The sequence below is a fragment of the Necator americanus genome, chromosome V, assembly GCF_031761385.1.
Source record: "Necator americanus strain Aroian chromosome V, whole genome shotgun sequence".
Taxonomy (NCBI): Eukaryota; Metazoa; Nematoda; class Chromadorea; order Rhabditida; family Ancylostomatidae; genus Necator; species Necator americanus.
This window is the reverse complement of record NC_087375.1, coordinates 13,402,371-13,426,540: the sequence shown is the minus strand read 5'-3', so window position 1 is coordinate 13,426,540 and position 24,170 is coordinate 13,402,371. Positions and strand designations below refer to the sequence as shown.

At 40.5% G+C, this 24,170-nt stretch overlaps 2 protein-coding genes across 5 annotated transcripts; one reads left to right on the top strand and one right to left on the bottom strand.

Moving 5' to 3' along the window:
- Positions 1-1,254: 1,254 nt before the first annotated feature.
- On the bottom strand, positions 1,255-24,114 carry RB195_013764 (uncharacterized protein; the record flags this gene model as incomplete). Of its 4 annotated transcripts, XM_064203743.1 has the most annotated exons (43): positions 1,255-1,345; positions 1,401-1,546; positions 1,824-1,911; positions 5,332-5,462; positions 5,632-5,738; positions 6,335-6,453; positions 6,568-6,704; positions 6,805-6,918; positions 7,132-7,227; positions 7,290-7,433; positions 8,121-8,165; positions 9,363-9,431; positions 10,910-10,987; positions 11,047-11,109; positions 11,849-11,874; positions 14,224-14,338; positions 14,393-14,508; positions 14,637-14,813; positions 14,916-15,051; positions 15,109-15,175; positions 15,272-15,461; positions 15,523-15,637; positions 15,699-15,783; positions 15,836-16,005; positions 16,192-16,332; positions 16,586-16,681; positions 16,732-16,881; positions 17,203-17,367; positions 17,445-17,603; positions 17,668-17,758; positions 19,088-19,158; positions 19,669-19,728; positions 19,819-19,949; positions 20,181-20,287; positions 20,413-20,504; positions 20,849-20,917; positions 20,978-21,054; positions 21,408-21,541; positions 22,608-22,730; positions 22,789-22,882; positions 23,047-23,152; positions 23,207-23,266; positions 23,992-24,099. In XM_064203743.1, the coding sequence occupies 43 exons, from the start codon at positions 24,097-24,099 to the stop codon at positions 1,255-1,257; spliced, it is 4,659 nt and encodes a 1,552-aa protein (XP_064059622.1). The 4 variants fall into 4 exon arrangements, with proteins under 4 accessions (XP_064059622.1, XP_064059625.1, XP_064059623.1 ...); XM_064203741.1 differs by lacking the exons at positions 1,255-1,345; positions 1,401-1,546; positions 1,824-1,911; ... (23 more) ...; positions 23,207-23,266; positions 23,992-24,099 and adding exons at positions 17,879-17,985; positions 18,495-18,587 and having other exon boundaries at positions 14,216-14,338; XM_064203740.1 differs by lacking the exons at positions 1,255-1,345; positions 1,401-1,546; positions 1,824-1,911; ... (25 more) ...; positions 17,445-17,603; positions 17,668-17,758 and having other exon boundaries at positions 19,024-19,158; positions 23,992-24,114.
- On the top strand, positions 12,598-13,117 carry RB195_013765 (uncharacterized protein; the record flags this gene model as incomplete). The annotated part of the gene is made up of 2 exons (XM_064203744.1): positions 12,598-12,939; positions 13,070-13,117. The coding sequence occupies 2 exons, from the start codon at positions 12,598-12,600 to the stop codon at positions 13,115-13,117; spliced, it is 390 nt and encodes a 129-aa protein (XP_064059624.1).
- Positions 24,115-24,170: the final 56 nt, after the last annotated feature.

Here is a 24,170-nt window from a genome sequence, read left to right as displayed (position 1 = left end):
GTACTCCCCTTCAAATTCAGAAAGCAACTCGGCACTACGGCACGTGGCCTGGATCGGACGGGCGGGAGTGTCTAGACGCAGTTGTCTTCTGCAGACACTGATAAAACATTCTTCTACGAAGCAAACATCATCCAACAGGTTTCTCCCTTCTAAAACAACTTGTCTACATGATACTTAACAAATGTCCAATAAATCACGAAAAAAAACCACAAAAATTTACAAAAAAATACTCATGTTAACGGTTATCTTGCTCACGTGTGAGGTTTCCAGATTTGTTTTTTGAGTTCGAAGGTCTGAACGATTCTTTACTTGTTTTCATATCTGATCAAAGTTTATAGGGACACAATGTCTGAGAGAGGAAAGAGCTATAACAATTTTACGAAAACTCCCGAAAAGGTCCCACTAGTATCATAAGAAAATGGAGAACGATCACATCGAGAATGGATACTATTCGCAGTGGGTGTCACTCCACCACTGGAACACCCAGTCACAACAACAATGACAACTTTTTCTACCCAAGTGCTAATAACACTGAACCACACAGAAGTATATCCATGAAAAGAGAGGAAATTTTTAGTGAAACAGCGAATGCGCTTCTTTGAAAACGTTACCGCTCGGAAGTTAGAGTTCCACCCGTCAAAGGCGGCACATCACGAAACTTACGATACTCTGGTCTGTGGGGAAATATAAAGTCCGGGGTGTAGAGTACGACCACGGGTGCGAGCCCGCTCAGTTCCCCCTAGTCATCCTGAAAAATGGGGTGGGATACGATCTTGAAAGCACACTATCCTTATGCATCCTATTTGAACTGACGAGCGAGCGGCCGAAATTTGATGAGGTCGCCACATCAGCCTATCCGAGTAAAATAAATGAGTAGAGGAAACCGGGGGAGGGAACCGGAGCGTGTAAAACGAACTGGCGAACTCCGACTCATGGGACCAAAAGTTCCCTTCGCCATTTTTCAAGAAGACTAAGGGGAATTGACACTCGCTATCTACAAACTCTGTATTTGCCCACAGAGACCGTCAGTTTCGTGATTCGCTGCCTTCAAATAACATTTCATGGGATTCTCGATGAATAGAGTCCATTTTCCACATTATCGCCTTCTAATGATGTTCGGAGCATTTTCGTGAGAAGCAACAAAGTTTCGATGTGGAAACAACCATTACCACCAAATATTTATGCACAGAAACTCCATAGCATGGATTCTAGCTAGCATATAAATTTAAACGCGATAATAACATCGTTTCTTCTTTATGTATTGACAGTTGTCTCCTCTGCCTTCTCCGATTTGAACAAATCAGCGATTTTCGTTAGGAAGTTAGATGAGCAAGCTGATTTATAACTACAAAAACTGCGCTTTCAATCAACTTTACTAGAAAAATTGCGTTTGGAAATACCTTGATCTAAGCTGAGCAAACGACATCCTAACATCCGGATCCGTTTCGAAGCACTGCAGCATTATGGCTGCGTCATCTGCGGGCATATCAGGTGGTGGCTTCAGTCGAAGTCCACGCATCACTGCTATTCGTACATCGCGTAGAACCTGTAATGCGTTGTCTTGGTTGAATTACACATTTTTCAATATATAGTATGGTCAAAACGGCATGAAGCACGGTGCATTTGCGTACGCGCTCGAAACGGCACTGTGGAGGCAGTAGTTGGAACCAAGGTGGGACCACCGCAAACTGCAGCGTTGGGTGGTGCCAGCAAGGACTCCAGTGCGGTCCTAACCGCTACGCTCGACCGCACCGCCTTGAGTGAAGCCGCGTACGCAATTGCACCGTGCTTCGTGTCGTTTTGACGCTTAGTTGTAGCCTCACTTGAATTTCTTTGTAGGGTACTTCACCATCTGTGAACACTTCAAACATTAACACTCCGCAGCTCCACACATCCGACTTATTCGAGTATCTAGCGTGACGCAGTGTCTCCGGAGCCAACCATCGGAAAGGGAGAAGATTAACATTGATCCGCTCTCGCTACTTACTAGTAGTCAAAACCATCATCGTCGAAAGTTCTCATTTAATAAAAGTTTCGAGAAAAGCGCTGGGCTCACAGTGCAGGGGAATACAGTGGAAAATGCAGCAAAAAAAGTTCTCTTAAAGTTCTATCCACTTGTCTGCTTATATTTTTAGAGGCGCAGTTTCCGTTGTTTCAAATTTTGCCTGCCAAATATGGAGGAAATGTTCAGAAAATTCAGTTTAAGATCCCGCATCCTTCAGAGATTGAAAGGTAACTTAGACCCTCAAAGGACTATCATCTATACAATACGTTGGTGATCGCCCGCGTATCGTATAGGCGTGAAACGGTTCAGGTGAATTTTACAGCGTGGCGGAACTAAGTAAATGTCTCTATGCGCAGACGAGTACGGTATTCCTTCAAAAGAAAACACGCGGCTATATAAGCACGAAAATGACTGCTTTTCTTTTCATGGTGCACTTAAACAAATTATTGCAATTATAATTACAACCTAATTATAACATTCGCATTATTTCCTCAAATCATCAAGTTTATGCGATTTTATCGGGATGGTGATTTAATTTTACTGAGTTAATGAGATCCACCAGTGACGTGGAAGCGATTGTGCGCGTCGAACTGCGATGCACAGCGAACGTACCGCCTTTGGCAGGTTTTCCAAGAAGTTCTACACCTCCAACATTCCGAATTCCCACAATCGGAAGTCTAGCTAAGAAAGAACCACTGCTAAGATCTATCACCTTAGCAAAGTGTCGCAAGGTGCTCCCTAAGCCAAATATGTTCTTGCTACTCCATTATGCACACTGCCACACTACCCTGCACACAGAGCTATCTCACGTGTCGGACGGTGTGGCGGCCGGTGAGTGGTGATAAAATTTCAGATTGCTCAGGACGTCTTTGATTCTGGACCAAGGCGACACATGCATGACTCATCGACTGTATCATATTTTGTGATTACAACACGAGAACATTGAGCTGCAGATCGCATCAAATTTTTCGTTGTTGTTCCGCAAGATAACAAGAGCAACATTCTTTTATACCGGAGTCTGATCACCGTATCCTCTGAGCAAAAATACTACTTAACCACACAATGAAAAAGAACATCTGCTATCTGGGTCGAAGGAGGAAAGAAATCATGTACAACGATTGCATACTGATCGTCCCAAGATCACCTGCACATCGAAAACGATCCAAACGTGAACTACGATCTGTTGCTTAGAGGACTACAAGCCGTAGTTGAATATGCCTCAAAGCTGCGCACCACAAACTTGGTTTGAATTTTGAAGGCCACCAAGAAATTTTTGGGAAGCTGAAGGACTATGGTTGGTCCGAAAGAGTCGCGCCTTGAGCAGTTAGTAGCAAACATAGCTGCAAAAAAGTTTTCACAGGGAAATCTATTGAAATACAGAAAGAACGAGATTCTCGAAGCAGCACAAAGCAGCACAAGTCTAAAGAAGTGCCGCATAGAGCGCCGCAAATACAATACTCCTCTGAAAGTCTTGCTGAGCAAAGGTAGGTTTCACATCTCTTTCCGCCTTGAGATGCAAATCATTACGGAGAGGTTCTTCTTGAACCCTTTACGTTCGTCACCTCTTGTGACAAGCTTGATTATCCTCACTAGTGAAGTTGCGCCACGAATTCTACCTTTGAAAGTGTGAGTCGCATAAAGCCTGGCACAGATAACAGACCTGAATTTATATCTGCAGATATTTCGAATAATCGAGTTTCAATGGAAGTCGGCGTAGGAAGACTCGTACTATTCGTACTCATTCTTAATGAGCTGTATACAGGGTTGTTAATCAGCTTTATTGACAATGTCTTCGAGAGATCTCTTTTTCGGAGCTCGAAATGGGCAAACTTCAAGCCTACTTTTTCAACCACTGACGTTGTGACTGCACTCATCTTGGATGGGAGAACCCCAGTGGGAAGTAATGACTGGATCGGTCACGAAGGCTTATGATTGATTTGAGTGTCTCGTTATGATAAGATGTGTAATCTGAGATATGGCGTGAGTTCCGTGTTATCGAGAAACATTCACCTTTGCGATTTATTTTAGGGTTTTTGGCGAGGATCCAAAGTGCCTCTAGTGACTTTCGAGTCAACGTTTTGAATTCGTGCGCCAAGAATTGAACACTGATTTCAAAGTAGACTCCGATGTGTTTTTGTGATCTAAAATGTTCTGTTGGGCACCTAAAGTTGTTCTTTCTGTAACCTATTTTTTCCATTCACGTGCTCTTTGACGCATGTTTTTAGCGGTCGCGCTATCTTGTACAATGTATTCACCAAGATCATCCTCCCGCGCGTATCTAGGACGCTGGATGGATCCTAACCTCAAAAACAAGTTGGATTCCTCCAAGCTTCCGGCTGCATGGACCATGGCTATCAGAAAGCCTTCGACAGCGTACAAATGAAAGCAACATTATCATCGCTTGTCGGTGTAATATTGGCTTGTAGAGGTACGGATGCGTCACAAATGACGTCACAAATTAGCCAATTGCTACGATCAATGCACTACTAGGATACCACTTTTTCACCGCTCCCTTACCATACCCATTAGAAAGAGGTACAACACAGCGATACCAAATCGCCGAAGCTCTTCACAGCTGCATTACAATGGATAATGAAATCACTTTCTTCGGAAGAAAGAGGCATACGAATTAATGGAAGATTCCTCTTCAACCTTCGTTTTGGACGACATCATTCCCTTTCGAGATGTGCCAATGAAGCGGAAACAATGCTCAAGGAATTGAACAAAGCAGGGGAGAGAATAGGACTGTGTTCAAACAGAAAGAAGGCATAGTCTATGAAAAACATCTACTGCAAGAATGGAGTAGTACAGCTTGGAAGCTCGCAAGACCTCGTCATATGTGTACCTCGGACGTTCTATGAATATAGAGAAGGAAGAACTGGATAGAACGATGAGAGCAGTGTCGGAAGCATTCGCAGCCATCAGGGAGCCCACGGACCAACTGGCCGACCACGATCTCTGTGGACATCTCCAGAACTCGACAGTTCCTATCGGTCTGTTACGCAACTGAGTTACCATTGTCGTGGCCAAGAGGCTACTCACTACCCACAGAGTCTTCGAGAGCTCTCTGCTGAAATTTGGGTTTGAAGAATGGGAACATCTTGGGTGACGACGGCAAAGGAACAAAATGATTGGAAAAGATGCTGAGGCGCGTACGTTTAGTGAAAATGAGTAATTATCTAAGTCCATGAGATTTTATGTATTCTAATCGGCATGACTTTTCACTGCAGTGAATCCATAACATAATATTATTAGCATATAACATATTACATAAAATTAACTAATATTTCGAGCAGACTCTACTTCAATATTATCTATATACAAACCTTACTGGAACCCTAGTCATATGTTTCTCCTTGTGATGCCGACCTAGAAGGGAAAGCCCGAAGTCGCTAATCTTGCATGTATCAGAGGAGCCAATCAAGCAGTTTCTCGCAGCAAGATCGCGATGAATGACCTTAAAAAGTAGGAGAGTGAAACAGTTTCAAAAAAAACAATGATCTTTCTAATCAATGTTACATGAGGTGAATAAGTTACGTCGACTCTCCACCAGGTTTCAAGAGATTTGTCAAAACGTTTCCTTTGTTGTTGCTTGTTCTTCTTCATACCAAGAATAAAAAACGAACTTGTTGCGATTCAAGATACTCCATTCCGCAAAATGCATGATAACAGTATTTTCTTTTCCGAGTTACGTCTACTTTCGTTTTCCTTACTTTGTCAAGAAGAGAACCACCTGAAATTGAAATGAAGATTTTTAAAGTGCTTTTGTGACTTTTTTCTGACATCTATGATGAATTCTTCCTCTGATTCTAAATGTTCCTCAGGCAGTAGGTACTGTAGTTATTTGATAATGTTATTATTATCTATGTGTTATTATTATTCGCAATCTGAACGTCCGGGTAACGCCGAACATCAGACTTCTTTGTGGTGGTCGCTTCGCTCCGCTCCACTGATCAATGGGAATTAAAATCACTGACATTTTCTGGAAGGTGAGATTAGTATTTTTTCTATTGACGCGTTCTTTGTTCCTTTCTCATGAATTTAAGCATTAATAAATTGATGATGACATGAAATTTCATAGTCTCCTTCCTAACTGTGTCCGTACTACATTTCGAGAGTGCTCTAAACTCAATTTTACATCTTTATTTTTTTGATACCTCAATAATTTTGAAACATTCGAATTATGGGAAAATGCACCGGGTCACCGTGTTCATGTCGCTTTGATCCGACTATAGTTACGAAAGTCGCATTGAACCAGTACAATAACTGTATTCGGTCTCGCTTTCTGTTTTGTACTGGAAATACTATGAATGTAACTAGTATTCTTACCTGCAGCAAGTTCCATGACAATCATTATTGGCTCCTTCTGTGTTGCTACCCCATATAACCGAACCACATGTTTATGTTGAAGTTTCAGCATCACATTCGCTTCGCGAAGGAAAGTAATCCTCAAGTTGCAGCATATCTCATCAAACATTGAAAAAAATGCGAACCCAAGTTTTAGAAATAGGACAGCTTGTAAGTGTAATTCTTCTGTTTGGAGTCTTATAACTAGAGCGAACCTGTCGTCACTACTTAATGAACCTTCTTTCAGAGTTTTCACTGCGACTTTAATTGGTTTAGTGAAGAGACCAACAGTGAGTGACCCCAAAAAAACGTCTCCAAACTCGCCCTGTCCAAGACGACTGCCCAAAGCCACCTTAAACGTTAATCCGCGATAAATTCGCTTTCGTAGAACAACTTTTGAGCGACATAAATGGGGTCGAAAAATATTTCTCAAAAAATAGCTTCTGGAACACCTGTTCATGGTATAGCTGCCATTGCTCGCGTTGGACAAATGACTGCAATATGATGTCATTTCCATAAATCGGAACTTTCTGAGCCTGATGATACCGAATAAGATCCGATATAGACTAAACAATGGAGGTTAGGCGAAATACATTCAAACATCGCTAGCACTTATGCTGGCCCAGGTGACCGCAACGCATCATCGTTGTCTAGCAGACCTATCATCCTTGCGTCCTAGTCGAGCACTAACCGCAACTTTCTGGGCAAACATAATGACCAGCGCGTTTGCAAAATCAAACATAGAAGATCGTGCTGCAATGAATTAAAAATAATCTTACTGTGAAACAATACGTTTGTAACCAGTATAAGTTTTGTAGTTCTTGAATATGTAAATGCAGCACTTGATCCTTTGTACGTATGGATACAATGTAACCCTAATAAGCAGTTCTACTCATTGCACTTCCGAATAGTCGAAATTCCCATGGCATTTACAAACCTCATTTTTCCTTATCATTGCTTTGCGTACTATAAACTCTCCGACTTTTGTGAGAGATCGTTCTGCTTCTTTTCTTTCCATGTAACCGTGGTAAAATGGTTCATCTTCGATAGGAGTACCACTAGAGCCGAACCATTCAGTTACCTGACACAGAAAATTTTCAGAATCCTTTGGTTCATGTCGCAGCTAATTCGTATGAAGATAATTTTTAGACAAGATGACAAGGAAGTTAGTACATAACAGTCTAGATATGCATATGTATAGGTATGGTGAGGGGTGACACGTGTAACTGTACTCCGCCATCGAAATATGTCCACATACAGTAATTAGTGCAAGTAGGCCGCGGAAAATCTTCAAATTCAAATCTGAGAAGAAGAAATTCGACAGGTAAAAAAAGCGTTATCTCAGCAAAATTTGTGATTTATCAAAGTTTTTCTTTGAAATATTTGTTTGACTTTCGTGGTCTATCTTATATATGTAGAAAGACAAATCTTTTTATGACTCCGCAGTGCAGAATTAGATGCCTTGACTGGTCGGATGGAACCTCCAGACTGGGAACTCTCAATTTTCAGAAGAACATTACATCAGTAAGTCCGAGAGGGCATGAAAATCGATAATCCCCAACCACTTGAATGAATGTATCAGAAGATGGTACAAAAATCTAACTATGTTGGATTATGAAAGGAAAGACAAAAAGAGGGACACAAGGGGAGAAAAACGAATGAACGTCTAGAATGAACTTAGGACCGACTAAAATTTGACAACAACAACAACCACATGGAGAGAATCAGGGTTTGAGAGATGATGTATTTGACACTATTAAAAACTAACCTTTTTTAGGACGCGAGGAAGAGTAGTCGCAATTTCTCGATTTTCCTACAATGTTGATTTTGATTTTTGTGTCATTCCAGGATATTTTCAACGCAGTGAACATAGATGACTATGTACATCTGTTTTTTGCCGCACAATTCAAGTCCCAAATGCTACAAATTTCACTTCTTTCAAAGGTATTGTTGTGGTCTAATGAAGGTTCTATCCTTTAGAAGCGCATAAAGAGGGTCCTGTCGGATTTTCGAGCATGCTCCGATAATGCCTTGGCAGAGCTATTCGCGATTAGGCATATCCTGTAGAGATTCATAGTAGTTGCCACCTAAATAACTGGCTCTGCCTACCTACCGCTGATCGTACGGTTCAATACCGGCTATTATATATAATTCACGAGCCATCAAACTGTTTTGGAAGATCATACACATCCATTAGAATTTTCTGATGAAAATTGTGAGGAGAAATGTTGTAAGGTGATCTCATGTTTCTAACCGTGTCAGAAGCAAGAGAAACCCTCGCCTGAAATATCAGGGAAAGGGATATCTAATAACTTGAAATTACGTATACGGAAATTTTTCTTGAAAACGGAACATTCCAGCTTTCAAAAGTACCAGAAGTGAGGATTATCGAACTTGTATAAGTTCCAAGCTTTTAGTGGCGTATTTTGTTTTCATATGAAACTTTCGAATGATGCTCTAGTTGTGAAACAGATGAATTAATGATAAAGAAAGTGTTAAAAAGCTGGTAGTGTGGATAATAAATAGGTTCTTACGAGAGCGATCTTTTGTTTTTTAGATCTATTGGATGAAAAGAGTTCATACGATAAGATTTCTTATCAAATGTATTCTTATTCTTCTTAATTTCTTTCTTTCTTCTTAATTTCCTCAAGGTGACGCCTGTACAAAATCCGCTCCTTCTCTCGTTTAGTACAGCCACACAAAATATCATGTGTTATTAACACTGTTTTTTTCATGTTGATCCCGTAATCTGAACAACTCTCACCATTCTTCTTTTCATTTTTTCCGATAACTGTGTGGCTCTGTGCGTGTTTGAGGTCAAAAGAGCATCCAAGACGGCCGTCCGCATCTCCAGGAACAACGGGAGCGTAGCTTTGTCGAGGCACCTGTGCGACTCCCCCGCTATACCCGTTTGCGAAGAATCCCGCAGAACCATCTTTACCGTTACCTCTATCTTTTCCTGGCTGTTTCATGACTACGCTACCACAATGAAAAGAAGGTTAATACTCACAACACCTTTCCCACCGGATCCAGCTGTACCGGTCGTTTCACAAAGTGGATGGGTAAACATCTCCTGATACTGAAATATTGTTTTTTTACCAATGCAAATATAAAGGATAAAAGATAAAGTTTCTAGGGTTAGTCAATCCGCTTGGGATGCGCCCCCACGTTCACTTCAATTCAGAATCGTATGAGATATACGTACGTGTAACTAGGCCGTACAATGACTTGCAGTGGCTAGCCGATGGGTCAAGTCAGTGTTTTTATCTTCACAGACAAGACTGGTACCAATTTATCGACTCCGGAGGGATGAAGGGCTTGGTGAACACTAGGGCGGATTCGAACCTCCGATCGATCGTGCAGGAAGCGGAACCTCTAACCGCTACACTACACCAACCAGATAGTGAGCGGGTGTAGCGCAGTCGGTTAGAGAGAGGTCCGCTGTAGCCACAGGGTCGAGGGCTCGAAACTGCCCTGGTACAAACCAAGCCCTTCATCCCTCCGGGGTCAATAAACTGGTACCAGGCTTCTCTGGGAGGATAAAACCCTGATTTCTGATACACCCTACTCGAACTTATCCACAACCAACGTATTTATATTCGCCGAAATCCCTATCGTCGTGCTATTTTTCCTTAAACCAATCCCACTACTTTGTGTAGTCGATGTCAAATCTGTGTCAGCCGAATAAACGCAACGCACGCACCCTTACTCACCCACTTTTTCTAACACAAATCTCAGTTGCCCTCTTGCTATCGGGGGCGCATCGCGCACAACCGGATGAACACTCTCCGATCAACTGTATAAAGTTACCGTTACTTCGAGTTTTGACTTAAAGGCATCACTCCACGAATCTGGGGTGGTACGGGTTTCAGCCGGGTAATGCGTAAAGGGGTCGTAGATTGTGGGGAAGAGGGTGATTCCGTTCATCTCTCCCTGTATCAGTTTAAACTAACGACCGGAACGTTGCTTTCTACGACGTCCTCTGCTGCAGCCACCTTTGCGCCCTCCCGCCTGCGGTTCGTCGAAAACCTATTCGGACGGATCGCAGGAGGGGCGGGGCGCAAGGATTGCTCATTGCAACAGAAGTCGTCGTAAGAAACAGTTTCGAGGTCGTCCGTTTGCACTGATACAGGGAGAGATGAACGGAATCGCCCTCTTCCCCAGAATCTACGACCCCATGTAGGCATTACTCGCCTGAAACCAGAACCACCCCAGTTTCGGGGGTAGTTCGGCTTTCGGGGTGACGCATAATTTTTTTTTTTTTAAAGCTGATGCTTCTAAGTGTTTTCCCTATAGTGAGCCCGCTCTTGTCAATGTATACATAATGCATTTGTGTGTAGATTTTCATATCCACTGCTCTTCAGCAACGGATATGAAAGTTCGAGTAGTACACCATTATCGCATAATTTATAACCCGAAAACCAGAGGCGCCGCAGTTTAGAGCCGCACATGAGGGTCTCCACACACGTGCGTGCACGACCAAGCCTTGTTCGACGGAACGACCTGTCACTTCTCTACGTATATTTCGCAAGTGATTTTGAAAATTAAAAAAGTCACCTTCTCATCGCTCTCTTTTACAACCGTGTCAATCTTAATTGGACCCGAGCTTGAGCGAATTCTCCTCCGAGATTTCGTCTGTGAGGTGATGTTAAGTATAGGATCAACAAACAGCTAAATTCTGAAATGCCGCTAACCTTGGTTTCCTTAGTAGCCATGTACGCGGAGCAGAGGAAATTTGAACAGGTTCCGCCTGTTTCCTGAAAAATGCGTATCAGTGGTATTGTCGCCGTGGATCAGGATTTCTGGAATCTTCGAAGAAACAATCTGTTTTGGTCGCATCTTTAATCTTGGCTTGTTCAATGGTATCGTCTTCGAATATATCCAAGACAGAAAATGCGTTAGTGCGCGGCCATGCGCAAGTCGATGCCTCAGGATCGAGGGAGGATCCTCGCTGACAGTACTCATCGGTGCAGTGGTACCACATCGATCCCAATGGTTCAAGGTTCAAGGATTAATGGTTCAATTCCGGCATAGTGACACCCAAGTACTTCTTCTTTTCGGGGTCGATAAATCGGTAGAAGACTTGTGTTCGAAAATAAAAGACGTAATACATCTTTTCGCTCCCACAAATCATTGTGAAGGCCAACACCCAACGATTTATAAAATCCCAGCGATTCCGAATTGCAGTAGAACCCTTTATCCACTTTATCCTTTCCTTACAGTTCAAAATCAGCATCAAATGCCATACGAGGAATCCAACAATTTTGCCAAAAAAAACTGCAACTTCACTGCAAGCCTTTTCCATTCCCTTATTTAAAATTTTCGTTTTATATTACTGAATCATTGATAATCAAACAAGACGACGAAAATCCCAAACAGTTTTTCTCCAATTCCAATTGACCGCTCCTTCTTCCGCGCATCCTTACTGGTTGGGCGAATTTGCGCAGATTCCATCTCTTGTTTTTACATAGCTCCACAGAATCTTCGAGGACATACCAAAGAATAGCTCCTCCTCCGCCGTCCTTCGTAGATCCCGCCGACAAAATGAATGGGGTTGTTTCGCTAGCGATCTGTCGTGTTCTTTTTTCCACAAGTTTATCTTAACATTTTGATTATCCAAGTATGTTTGCAACGCGGATCCATGCCCGTCCTAGAGAAATACGCTTGCTGTTCTCCCCGACGCACCATATCAGGGCGAAAAAGTAGTTGGAGAGAAGCCACTCTACGCTTGTCTAATCCAAGTGTACTTTAGGGCGCAAAAATTGTTCTTAGAGCACAGGAATTGTTCCTAACTGTAACGTTTATTGCAGAGAAGCGATCTCTCAGGTCTCATTTTCGGTTCTTTCCCGTTCGTTGGAAGTACTACATGATACGAATGAGCCATTCACTTTCAATAAGCATGTTTAGAAATAGAAAGTTTAATAAAGTTAAGTCATTATTAGCTCTAGTTCTATATTCCTTTTTTCACTAGTGGCTTCAGCCCATATCTCTTAGATTCTCCAGGACTAATGGCTGGCTCATGTTTTAAGGTCTTGAGTTACTCAGCTATTCATTTCCAGTGACGAACGATGAATTATCACTTTCTCAAATGGGAATGCCATTTGAACCATAAGATAAGTTCTTGTCCCGGGGTTGATTATAACATTTGATCTTCTTGCTGGGTTCGTCGGACATTATTCATCTTCTTCAAGTAGAGGTGCTGCATTACTTCCTCCACTGCTATGATTTGGATTTCACTCAGAAGAATGGTAGGACTGCAGAATGAAGCCAGGCGGAACGGGGATGGGAATAAAGGGAATGCCCCAGTCACAGAGCCGCCTCGGAACACACCGTCCCACCTGGTCCCCATTCGTGCTGTTAGCGTTACGAAAACACGATCCGCCTATTCACAGTGTGAACACATTCTTCTTCGGTGCTGTAAGCAATGCTCCTACTCTCTTTACAATTCACATCTTATCATGTTTACTATCTCATTCGATAGAAAAGGAATATGGCATCATTTCTACATTCTTGCTCCATTAGCCTCCCCCAAATCCGATTTTGATCGAACGGAATCACCAATCTTGTATTCCTTCAGCTCAAATAAAGTGAGATTACCGTTTTGGTTCTGTTCTTCTTGTTCCACTTGAACAAAACTAAAAAAAAACATTCATTCATGTTATCTTGTCTTGCAATGAAGTTTTGCTCAAACTTATTTGTGAACTGACGTTTCGACAGACTGGTCAGCTTGTTTTCTTGTCTGGAGTTCTTACGTGGTGTGCTTAGAACAATGTCGAGGCTTTTCAAGGAGAGAGAAGTTTGATGAGATATGCATAGCATCAAAAACCTCGAAGCAATTTCATGCTTTTGCTAAAGACGAAGTTGTCGAAATGTCAACAAATAAATAAAACTCTGCCAAAACCTTTTTGACGGAATAATAAAACATAAACCGACTTCACTATGCCGATGTTTCAAGAAGAGGAGACTTGAAGATCGCTAGAAAGCTACTCCTCTATTTGATCTTCTATTCCATATATATATATATATATATATATATATATATATATATATATATATATATATATATATATATATATATATATATATATATATATATATATAGATATATAAAAATATATATATATATATATATATATATATATATATATATATATATATATATATATATATATATATATATATATATATAGGAATTTCTTCAGAATAAAATGAAATCCAGTATTGAAGGTGTCTTCCGTGTTATCTCTGAGCTGGCTCTCACTAAAATTTCCGCAACCTTCTCTGCCTGCTTGCCTAGCGACACATCAGGAATATTTTGATAAATTTTGTAGTTCTTGCTGTTACACATCATTTTTACACCTAACTCCCTGCGATTTTTCAAATAATCACCTTCTTTGTAAACTGTGGAAAACGCCGTTCAAAGCAATAGCCTTATACGGTTTATTTCTCCAAGTAATAATACTCTCATATTTGCTCGATGAAACTTGGGGAAAAAGTGTTTACTAAAATTATATACTTAATACACTTTATAAAGATCCCACAACTAAATAAAAATAAACCATACTAGTATACATCGAGAGAGTGAAATCTCCTCTTCTTAAGATATGCTTGGTGTATACACAATAAAAGTACCACATTCAAACTCAAGTAACTTTTGAAGTAATCTTTCACAACGACAAGAAATCAATAAAATGACTCACGATATAAACTACTTGCTTAAGCATGCAGAAGCAATAGTAGGATAACCATGGCTTTTTTAAAAGTGCAGTGCATGTATAAACTGTACATTCTTTGAGCACTTTCCAAGAAAATGTTGCAGATAAGGATAAAGATTTGCAGATAGATAAGTGTTGAGACACTTTCTCATGAACCTTGAGAGGATTTGCATGAAAGATCATTCTCTTTCTCTTCTGGAACGTCTTCTAACGAGGTCTTATTGAAATCACCGACATCTGTCAAAGAACGTTTTTTAAACGAGAAGTTCATCTGAAACTACTCAATCATTCACGATAAAACGGGCACTGATTGTTATTCAAGTACCTCAAATTCGTCATCATTTCCTGTTATTTCTGACAGGAACCGGACTTCTTCAAGTTTCTGCTGACTTTCTTTATGTGAAAGCTTAGATGCCAAGGTTTGGTCGAATTTATTCTCATCTGTAATATCATTAAAATCTTGAAAGTTGAACTAACTGAGCTATTTTCCCAGCTTCTTAATTTCCATTCAAAGATCCACATAACTTTTCAGAATAAGAAGATACGCATCCACATAAGTGCTTGCCTACCGTAGGTTTCAGAAGTAGTATTGCAGTCCATCAAGGAACCTTCGCCTTCAAATTGCGATCCTTTTCCTTTTGTGGAACACGACAGCCCGACAGCCTCCAAAGATTTTTGTGGACTTTTCTCCCTCTCTTGCTTCCCAGATACGGCACTTGGGTTTATAATCTTTGCGGCAACTTTAACTGAAAGTAGTAGATTGGAAAATCAAATCTTATAAATGACATGTGAATTAAAACAATATAAGTTATAGCACAATTTTTTCCAGAAACTTTGAGATAATTTACATATTGGTTCTCCTATCGGAAGCACTTTAGAGTGTGCCCGACGGGCTTGCTTTCGAGCGATTCTTCGAAGTTCACTGGCACTTATTGACTCTCTTCTTTGCGCTTCTTCCTTCTCATTTTGATCGGTATCAGCAAACTTAATATTTATAGACGTACGTTATAAATTGGTATTACAAAGAAAAACAAAACTAACCCTCAATTTCTTCAGCCGAACTTCGGTTGGTAATCTTTCGCTAATGTCGAACGTGCTATTGAATGAGCTGAATGTGGTCAACATATGAAAAAACTTTAACAAATATCAATTATAGGGAAAAAAGAAAGCAATAAGTAAAACGTAGAACTGTAACAATGATAACCAATGTTGTTCAGTAGGAACCAGTGGTGTACTAGGTGGAATCTGGATGCTTTGTAAATCTTCCTGTCTGCACGACAATTCAGCAGGAACGACTGGTTCGCAACGAGACGCAGGAGTAGATTTCGCTGCGGAGAGTATTGTTGATAGCCGGAGCAATTCATTCTCACTTCCACCATTCATCATTTCCGCAACTAAGACATTTAAATAATCAGGCATCTAACAAAACTAAAGAAAAGGTGTTGGGGTATAAACCTTTCGTAGCGTCTTTCTTCTGATCACGTTCTTTCACCATAGCTAACTGCAACTTTAGGCTTTCCACGTCATCATTCGCATAATCCAGTGATTTTTCAGCATTGGCAACTCGCACCTGAAAGGTAGCTAAAATGTGATAAAGTCTGTCAAACAATCATCATAGCTCAGAAGCTTGCCATGAGTGTAGCCTTCTCGTCTACAAGTTTATCTCGTTCCTCTCGATATTTGTCGCGTTCTTGACGAAGAGATTCCATCTCTATCCTTGAATATTGAAAACGATCCATATAGAATGATTGTTGCTTTGGAAACATACTTCAACGATCTATAGAAACTCTTCAACCGTGGATCAATCCCCTTCGTTACTCTTGCCATATCAACAAGCTCATTTCTTGCTTTTGCCAGACGATCTTCTAACGTTTGGGTTCTCAGTCTTAAATGAATCAACTCTGGCGAGAGTTCATGGCATCGACAACGAGCAGTTCCCTAAAAGAGTTAGCGGCTAGCACAAACGATAAATGACATGAACAATAAAGAATGAGTCACAAACAGCTAGTATTTTGTGTTTTGAAAAAAAAAACATTAGAAACGCAGCAGCAAGTCAAATACGTATACATTTGTAGAAATTCTTTTGAAACTAGAAAAACATTTATCCCAAAGAGATCAGCTTACTTCGTTTCTTGTCCTTCGCAGAGCTAACAACCGAGCTTCGTCCAGCTCATTTGAAAGCTGGTAGTTTTGCATTCTAACTGCTTCATACTTCGAGAACAAAGATTTCATATCCGCCTCCAGTCTGACACGTTCTTCAGCAAACTTTACAAAAAGAACTATAGGAAGCTCATATACAACATCAAGACAAATTTTATACTCGAACTTGTCCAGCTCGCCATTTATCACCTCTAAATTTAGGAATATATTCAAGAGCAGGAACAATAGTAGCACTTATGACCATGCCTATGCCGAGACCAAGGAAATATTCGTGGAAAACTGACCACAGAAGGAAGAATTTTTCGAGCGGACAAATTCGGACGTAACACACACATCAGATGGAACTTGGTGGACTGACCTCAGCAAACATAGAATTTCCGCGATTAGCAATGCTAACACTGTTACGAGAAGCGGCGAGTTCAGCCTCCATTCCGTGTAACTGTTCGCGGAGCTCCTTAATAACAAATTAATGAAATTACGAATTCAGGAATTCAGTTAGCGTACTTTAAGATGCCTAGTCATGTCTCGTATTTCGGCGTTGGCAGCGTCAGCACGATCACCGAGATCGTCTCGTTCCTGTTCCAGGGCATTAATTCGATATTTTGCTTTCTCTAGCTCAAAGAGAGCATCGTCTCTCTCTTCTTGCACACGCATCTGGAAACCAATTTCCCCATTCTTGTTCAGTGTTTCAAGAACATTATAGTTTATTGACATTCTTGCAACAAAACCAAAAATACCTTAGCTAGTTCATTCAGTTTACTAACGTCACTAAATCCTGTCAGAAATTTGTCAAAGTTCGAAAAATGTATGGTTTGTGCGAATCATATGTTACCGAAATGTAACGAAACCGCTGTAGAAACGATCAACTGAATTCTGGATTATTTTTTTCAACAGTTCCAAAGATTGAAAGTATCTAGAAAGCTCAGCATTATAATATGCATTTATCTGTATAAGCATAGTAATGCAATATTGTACCATCTCATCATTGTTTGCTGGCTCACTGATTGTGCTCTGTTCCGGAGATAAGGGCGTGCGAGCTCTTCGAAGCTCATCAATTTCATCTTGTGAAGAGGTTAACGAGGTCGTCAGAACTTCTATTCGTTCCTCCATTTTACAACATTCTCGATTCTTCTCATCTAGCTGAACACTGATTGCATAGAAAAATTCGAATCGATTATTATAAAAGAAGGCTTAATTAATAATTGTAGAGAACTTACTACTAAATTCAGATTAGTAACAGTTAATTCCAAATTTGCACACTTAGAGCATCCTGATGTTTCATTCTGTTTCGCTTCGCGTAACTGAACATTCTCCTCTTCTAATTCATTCAAAATTGCATCCTTGTTGGTTATTGTGGCGCGAAGTCTGCACACTTCCTAGAGTAAGGAGCGGTAGCTAAGTAATGAGGTTTGACACAACCCCTAGATATCAAAAATTAACCGCTCGTAGTTGTTTGTTCTCGTCGTCCAACTCTATTAATTTTTCCTTAACTACATCTGGTAACTCCATGACATTTGCAACAGAACACACTCTAGAAAACGCTAATCTGGTGTACAATCAAAAAAGTCTCAAGTAAACAAAGACGATGAAGGTAAATATTCACAACATATAAGGAGGGAGAACTCTGCAATACGAGAAAACGAATTATTACTTCAGCCAGTTGAGACCAAGAGGAAGTAACATTGGTCTCAACTGGCTGAAGTAATAATTAGGAGACGACCACACATCAGAAGGATCAATACAAAACTCTGCCCTCTGCTTAAAAAAAAGTGAACGTAATAGTAATAGTAATAACAACCTGAAGAAAAGCTTCGGGGTGTTTGAATTTACCGCCGCGACCGGTCAGCCCGACAGTGGGCGGGCCGCCGCCCATTGCTGGTGGCCCGCGACTGACTGATGAATTGACCTAGCGGGCTCTGATGCAGTAAATCTCATGGTGTTATTTGTCATCTGCAATGCGCAGAAATCGTCAATCTGAAGACTTCCTAGAAGACATCAGTTGTTTCAAAATAATGTAGTGTTTTTGTTCCAACCTGCATTATAGCTCTGAGAAGGAAGTTCTCGTCAAGACATATCAGTATGAACATCGAAAAATCGGGAAGGTTACATCAAGCTGAATAAAGGATGTGCGAAATGATGTTGGTGCGATTTCGTCAAGATGTCTCAGAACTTCATTGATATGCAACCGGAGAATATTCTACCAATTTGAACTTAAAGAGACTGTATCCAAAACGGCAAATGTGGCGAACCAAACAAAGGGAACAGACCTTGTATGCCACTACTTTGTGTTCGCTGCTGTGGTTCTTCACACGATATTGTTGTAGCATAGCAACAACCAATAGACCAAGATATTCAGACATTAGCTTCATACACCAACATTAAGCTCATCACCGTGCAGAGCAGAAAAGGTAATACATTCATTATCAAAACCTTTCTCTGCTAGACAGCATACAGACTCCGAGCTGATTGTTCAGTTAACAGCATCCAAGTGGGAGTAGATATTCGTGCAACAATGTGAGCTAGAAGTATTCATGTACTTCGTTCAAAGAGAGCTGTTATCAAATCACTACCACACTGAAGAACTACCTTAGGAAATAGCAAATGGGAAATTATGAACACTACACTTCTACATTTCTAACAACGACTTCATTTCAAAATATCAGGAAACAACACACTCATTCCAAAAAGCTATTGAATACAGTTTCACCAAGTCAGAACGATTAGTTTATAAAGATCACATCCAAAGCATGGTAACGCCATATGTCGAAAAAGAAAACAATAAGTAATGAGTACGTTCTAGCTTTGTGCACATTGCACCTGAGGCCCGTGATGACCATGTCCACCCATCTCTTCGTCTGACCCATCTTCTTCGTAAGCTTGTCCTCCTTTTCCACCACGATATCGCTTCTCGTCGTATTCCATTAAAGAAACCTATAAGTTAACATCTTGTTATAGAAATAGAAACAAGTAAAGATATTTTGTTATAAAGAAATTCTGCTTGTAGTACTGAACGAAACGTACAGATCTCTGAGATGCTCAAAGCCAATTATTCTTAAACGCATCACTCCACGAATCTGAGGTGGTACGGATTTCAGGTGAAATATTCGTATACGGCTATATGATAGCCGTATCAGGCGGCTTCAGGCGTATCTTCCGGACCGTTTTTTACGGCAATTAAGAAGAAATGGGAGGAACCACCCCCCTCTCCATAGTCTCCCACCCCGTATACGAATACTCCACCTGAAATCTGCACCACCTCAGATTTGTTGGGTGATGCCTTTAATAAATAAGTCGCGGAGTTTTTCGAAGAGTATGCAGAGCTAGTTACAGTGCGAATCTCCAATACTCTGTTGAGGGGAGATGAAGATTTCTTAGAGATATAGAAAGATAAGAGTTAAAGAAGAATCAATCGGGATGAAAGTATAGGAAACCGGATAATACCTCTTCGCCATTTGGAGGTTGTGGGACCTTCCGAACTGGTGGGAAAGCAGATTCAATCACCTGAAATTGTTACATTTTTCCACCCAAAAATTCCCCCACTTTTGAAACACATTCTTTTTTCTCTGAGTCAAGAATAGCACCAGAACTTGCCTTATATTTTTCTTCATCCTCAAGAAAATGATCACTTGGGAAAGTGACATCAAATTTCACGTAAAGATTTCCACGAATATCATGGTGGCGCCTTTGCGGCATACCTTCACCAACAATACCACGAATGCAATCTGAGAATTCAGCGAATGAATGACAAAAAAAGATCTTTGCGATAAAACGTGGAACATTACAGTAGACTCACGACCTAGAATTTTAAGCTAATGGAATATCTTTCTACAGAAACGAGTTGGTTTCAAAAACAGCTCAAAAAAGAGGATAGTTGGTACTCATGCTGATAAAGTCTACTTGAGAAACTTTCGAGAAGAAGTTGGTTCAGGGAAATAGTGCTTTTCACAACACACCTGGCGTTATTATGTCTCCCGGCTTGTTCTTCAGAATTAGAGTACGACCGTCAAGGTGTTTTAATGGAATTTCATACCCGCACAAAGCCTCGTTCAGTGAAATAGTTCTTAAAATAAGTTCCATTTAATAATTTAATTAATTTAATAAAAACAATAGAACAAATGAGCATTAATTAAAAGACAGCGCGTAATAAACGTTAAAATGCTATGAAACGAGACACAAGTAACTCACTTTTTCGCAATGAGATCATCGCCTTCTCTCTCGAATACATCATGCTGTTTCACTTGAATAACTATTACAACATCACCTGGTTCAACATCTGGCTAGAAACAATTCTTTGAAGTAAGGTACAAAAAATTCTTCACTTAGTGGAATTAGTTGGATCTAATGCAATAAACTAATTGTTTTGCAGCGTAGAGGCACTGATTTACAGCAACACATTATAGGAGCAATTTGCGCAAGGTCAAATGCTTGGGAATAAGGTACAGGTCCAGAATCTAAGCATGTATAACCAAGCTTAGTGTATACATAGATTCTGATTTATATCCAGAACATGTATGTGAGACTGTAAAACGCAAGCAACCCCACGGTTCTAATTTGGGATGGAAGCTGTGCTATTGCGTGGTTGCTTGTTTGTTTTGTCAAGAAAGCAAAAGAAAAAACACACGTCGGACTGATCTCCTTCACGAGGAAATGTTATCTTGTCGTTATGCCTCATCCCTGGTTCAACATGTACCTACAATATAAAAGGTAAGTAATTAAAGATAATGAATATCATCTAAAAAAGCATAGCAACCTCCAGAATTTTCTTCACTTCCTCACTTCTCTCCCCTTTGCAGTTAGAACACTTATCTGCTTCAGGAATTCTGGACCCTAAAAAGTGGCCGTCAGAAAATGGAAGATTTCTCTCCGTCCTGAGTAAGGCGAGGAATAATTCGACTACACAAAAAGAGCACTTTTCATTTGAGACCTTCTATTTAAAAAAAAAGTATACCAAAATTCCCGCTAGAACTAAAACTCTTTTCACGCAAGGCAAGAACTGTGAATTTTCAGCTATTCAATTCTCTGAGAAGATTCTTCTGAAAAAGGACTGCCAGAGGAAGGAACCATGTGCATCCGACATGGATATAGTTCTCTTCTTTTCAAGACGTAAAGAAGGAAAAGAAAAGCTAGCTATGCTACGTTCGCCATTCTCTACCAAGAGAACAAAATAAACAGAACTGTACCTTCTCCGCGGCAATCCGGACACCTAACTTGCATTTGCTGAATCATTCCTGGACCAATCTGCTGCACGACATTCTTAACTCCTCGACCACGACATGAATGGCATTCATAGGTCTGACCGGTCTTCCCACCAGTTCTGTACAACATCTATGCGTTTAAAATACAATAGATTAGAACAGACTAAAAAGAAAACAGTAGGAAGTAATTCTATCGAAGCATGATTATCTAATGCATTTCATGTTTTTCTACATTTGTTCGGCAATGTCTGAGGTGTGGTCGTTTTCAATCGATACAAACATGCTCACGTAACAGAAGACCCGCGTCAATCTGACTATGCCATGGACCGAACTTTTTAAATTTTCGACGCGACTGTACAACTAAATAAGCGTGATTTATCAGGCAGCAAAATCTGGCGAAAACACAGGGGAGTTTTAAAGTACCACCATCAATAATCTGTCTACAAATTTTCAAACTGCACTGCATTCATGTTTGATACAACCGAAAACTGTAAAGCTGTCCTAAATTAAAATTCTTGCGATCTTACACTATCTGTTTATATAGTTCATACAATACTTCAATCGCATCTAATTTTGAAAAGACAAAAGTAATTATTCAAAAAAGTGATGACAAAACGTACAGTAGAGCCAAAACGATATGAACCGCGGCGCAGCAAGGGTAGCATAGCTCTTTGTTAGGATCGAAGGAGGATCCTTGCTCTAGCATCGCTTCAGGCGCAACTGCAGTGTGCTTCGTGTCGTTTTGACTCTGCTGCATTTTGCTTTGTTACTGTTGACCGCTAGCATGCTTTACTGCTGGTATTCCGTCACCAAATTGTAGGATCTGTCTTACGGTCACACAAAAAAGCTCTTTTTGTCTTAACTGGAGGTTTTTTTCATGAACAGATAGAATCGACTACGTATCCATGATTGATTCGACGTTCCTTACCTGCGTATATCTCATTGCAAACAACATTCCATTGCTCTATGTATCATTACTATTAGCCCAGACACTACTTCAAAAGATCCTTGTTCTCTATCCGAGACCACTGGGGAAAAGGATCTTCCTTGCAATAAACCTACGAGGCAAGGTGCATTGCTTCAAAAAATTACGACAATCGCTAGAATGACTTTCGTTCCACCTCATCTGCAGAGCGGTTCTCAATTGAACTCTCCTTCACTGCAAACATTCTTGGTAAAACTTACCCCTTACACTTTGTACAAAGAGCCTTCTTCGATAGACGTAGTTTGGCTGTTTTTCCATTATAAACCTCTTCAAGCGTCACATTCAGCGGATAAACTGTATCTTGGAATTTCCGGCGAGCCCGACTAGAAACAAAAACCAATCCAGGATTGAGCTATGCTAGAGATCAATATGGTTACGCACCGTCTTCCGCCACCGCCCATTCCAAAGAAACTGCCGAACGGTGAATCATCGTCATCTCCAAAAATATGTGAGAAGAGGTCGGCACCAAAACCGCCTAAAGGAAGATCTAATTGTGATATATGTTACCAGTAATCTGGTGTAGTAATCTGGTTTCTATATCCTCTATATCTTACTGATACTAACAAAACGGAGAAAAGTAAGAAATGCTGAAAAAAAAAACACTAAAATCATAGCAAAACGACTAAATTTTAGCTTCACCTCCATTTCCACCTCCCTCTTTGATTCCATCCATACCACGTGCGTCGTAAAGGCGGCGCCGCTCAGGATTTGACAGGATCTCGTAGGCAAAACTTATCTCTTTGAACTGAAATAAGAGGACGAATAAGAAGATGGGAAAATATCCAGCCACAGAAAATACCTTGTCGCCATGTTCAGGATTCTTGTCAGGATGAAACTCTTTCGCAAGCTTCCGGTATGACTGAAACAACGAGAGTTGCAGTACAAATATGGCAAGGATACTGGAAGTTCGAGTCTGGAACTCATGGAACACAAGGAATTGCTAAATCCTCGTTCTTCAACAAATTAACAGGTAATCAGTAAACAACGTCCCATGATACGAAGGGATGTAAAACAGCCAACATGGTCCATGGAGCGAAAAGGTGCAAATCAATTTCCTAGAAGCATCGATCTGATAATAACCTCATCGTCGCATAAACAATGCATTTAAGCTGTGCCGCTACATGAAGGTTCAACTGGATCGCAAAAGAAGTCGTTTGCGCCTGTTCGCAATGAAAATTAGGTAAAAAAAAATTCAAAAAGTAGACATGGTACATTAGTTCCCGCTCGGATTTCCGTAAATTGATGAGGAAATAATCACTGCTTCTTGTCATTCATGAGGAAGCACAATAAAGAATACATTATTTATTGTTCGATTTTTACGAATAAAATAGGATCAGGAACAACCCGGAACCAGCATTAAATAATTGCATCAGCAATGATGCTTTGAATAGGATTCCTTCAACGGAATACTGGCTATACGGGGAATGTCGCAACCTATGCAAAAGCTCGATTTCACAGTTACTTTGTCGACCTTGCCAAGAACCAGAAAATTTGAGAAGTGAAATAAATCGGTCAGGTCTCCTCTCGACAAAATTGAAGGGATTGCAAAGGAACTACACAACGCTAAGTGGAAACAAATCGAACCTTCTTAATGTCATCCTCACTAGCATCAGGCCTTACTTTCAGGATATCATAAAGACGGGTGTCGACGGGCCCATCCTGCCCTCTGCCCATACCACCCATGCCGCCCATGCTGTGAAAGAACATGGTTGCCCCTGGAATTCAAATTGCAGAAATCAAATAGACAACGAACAGAAATAAGA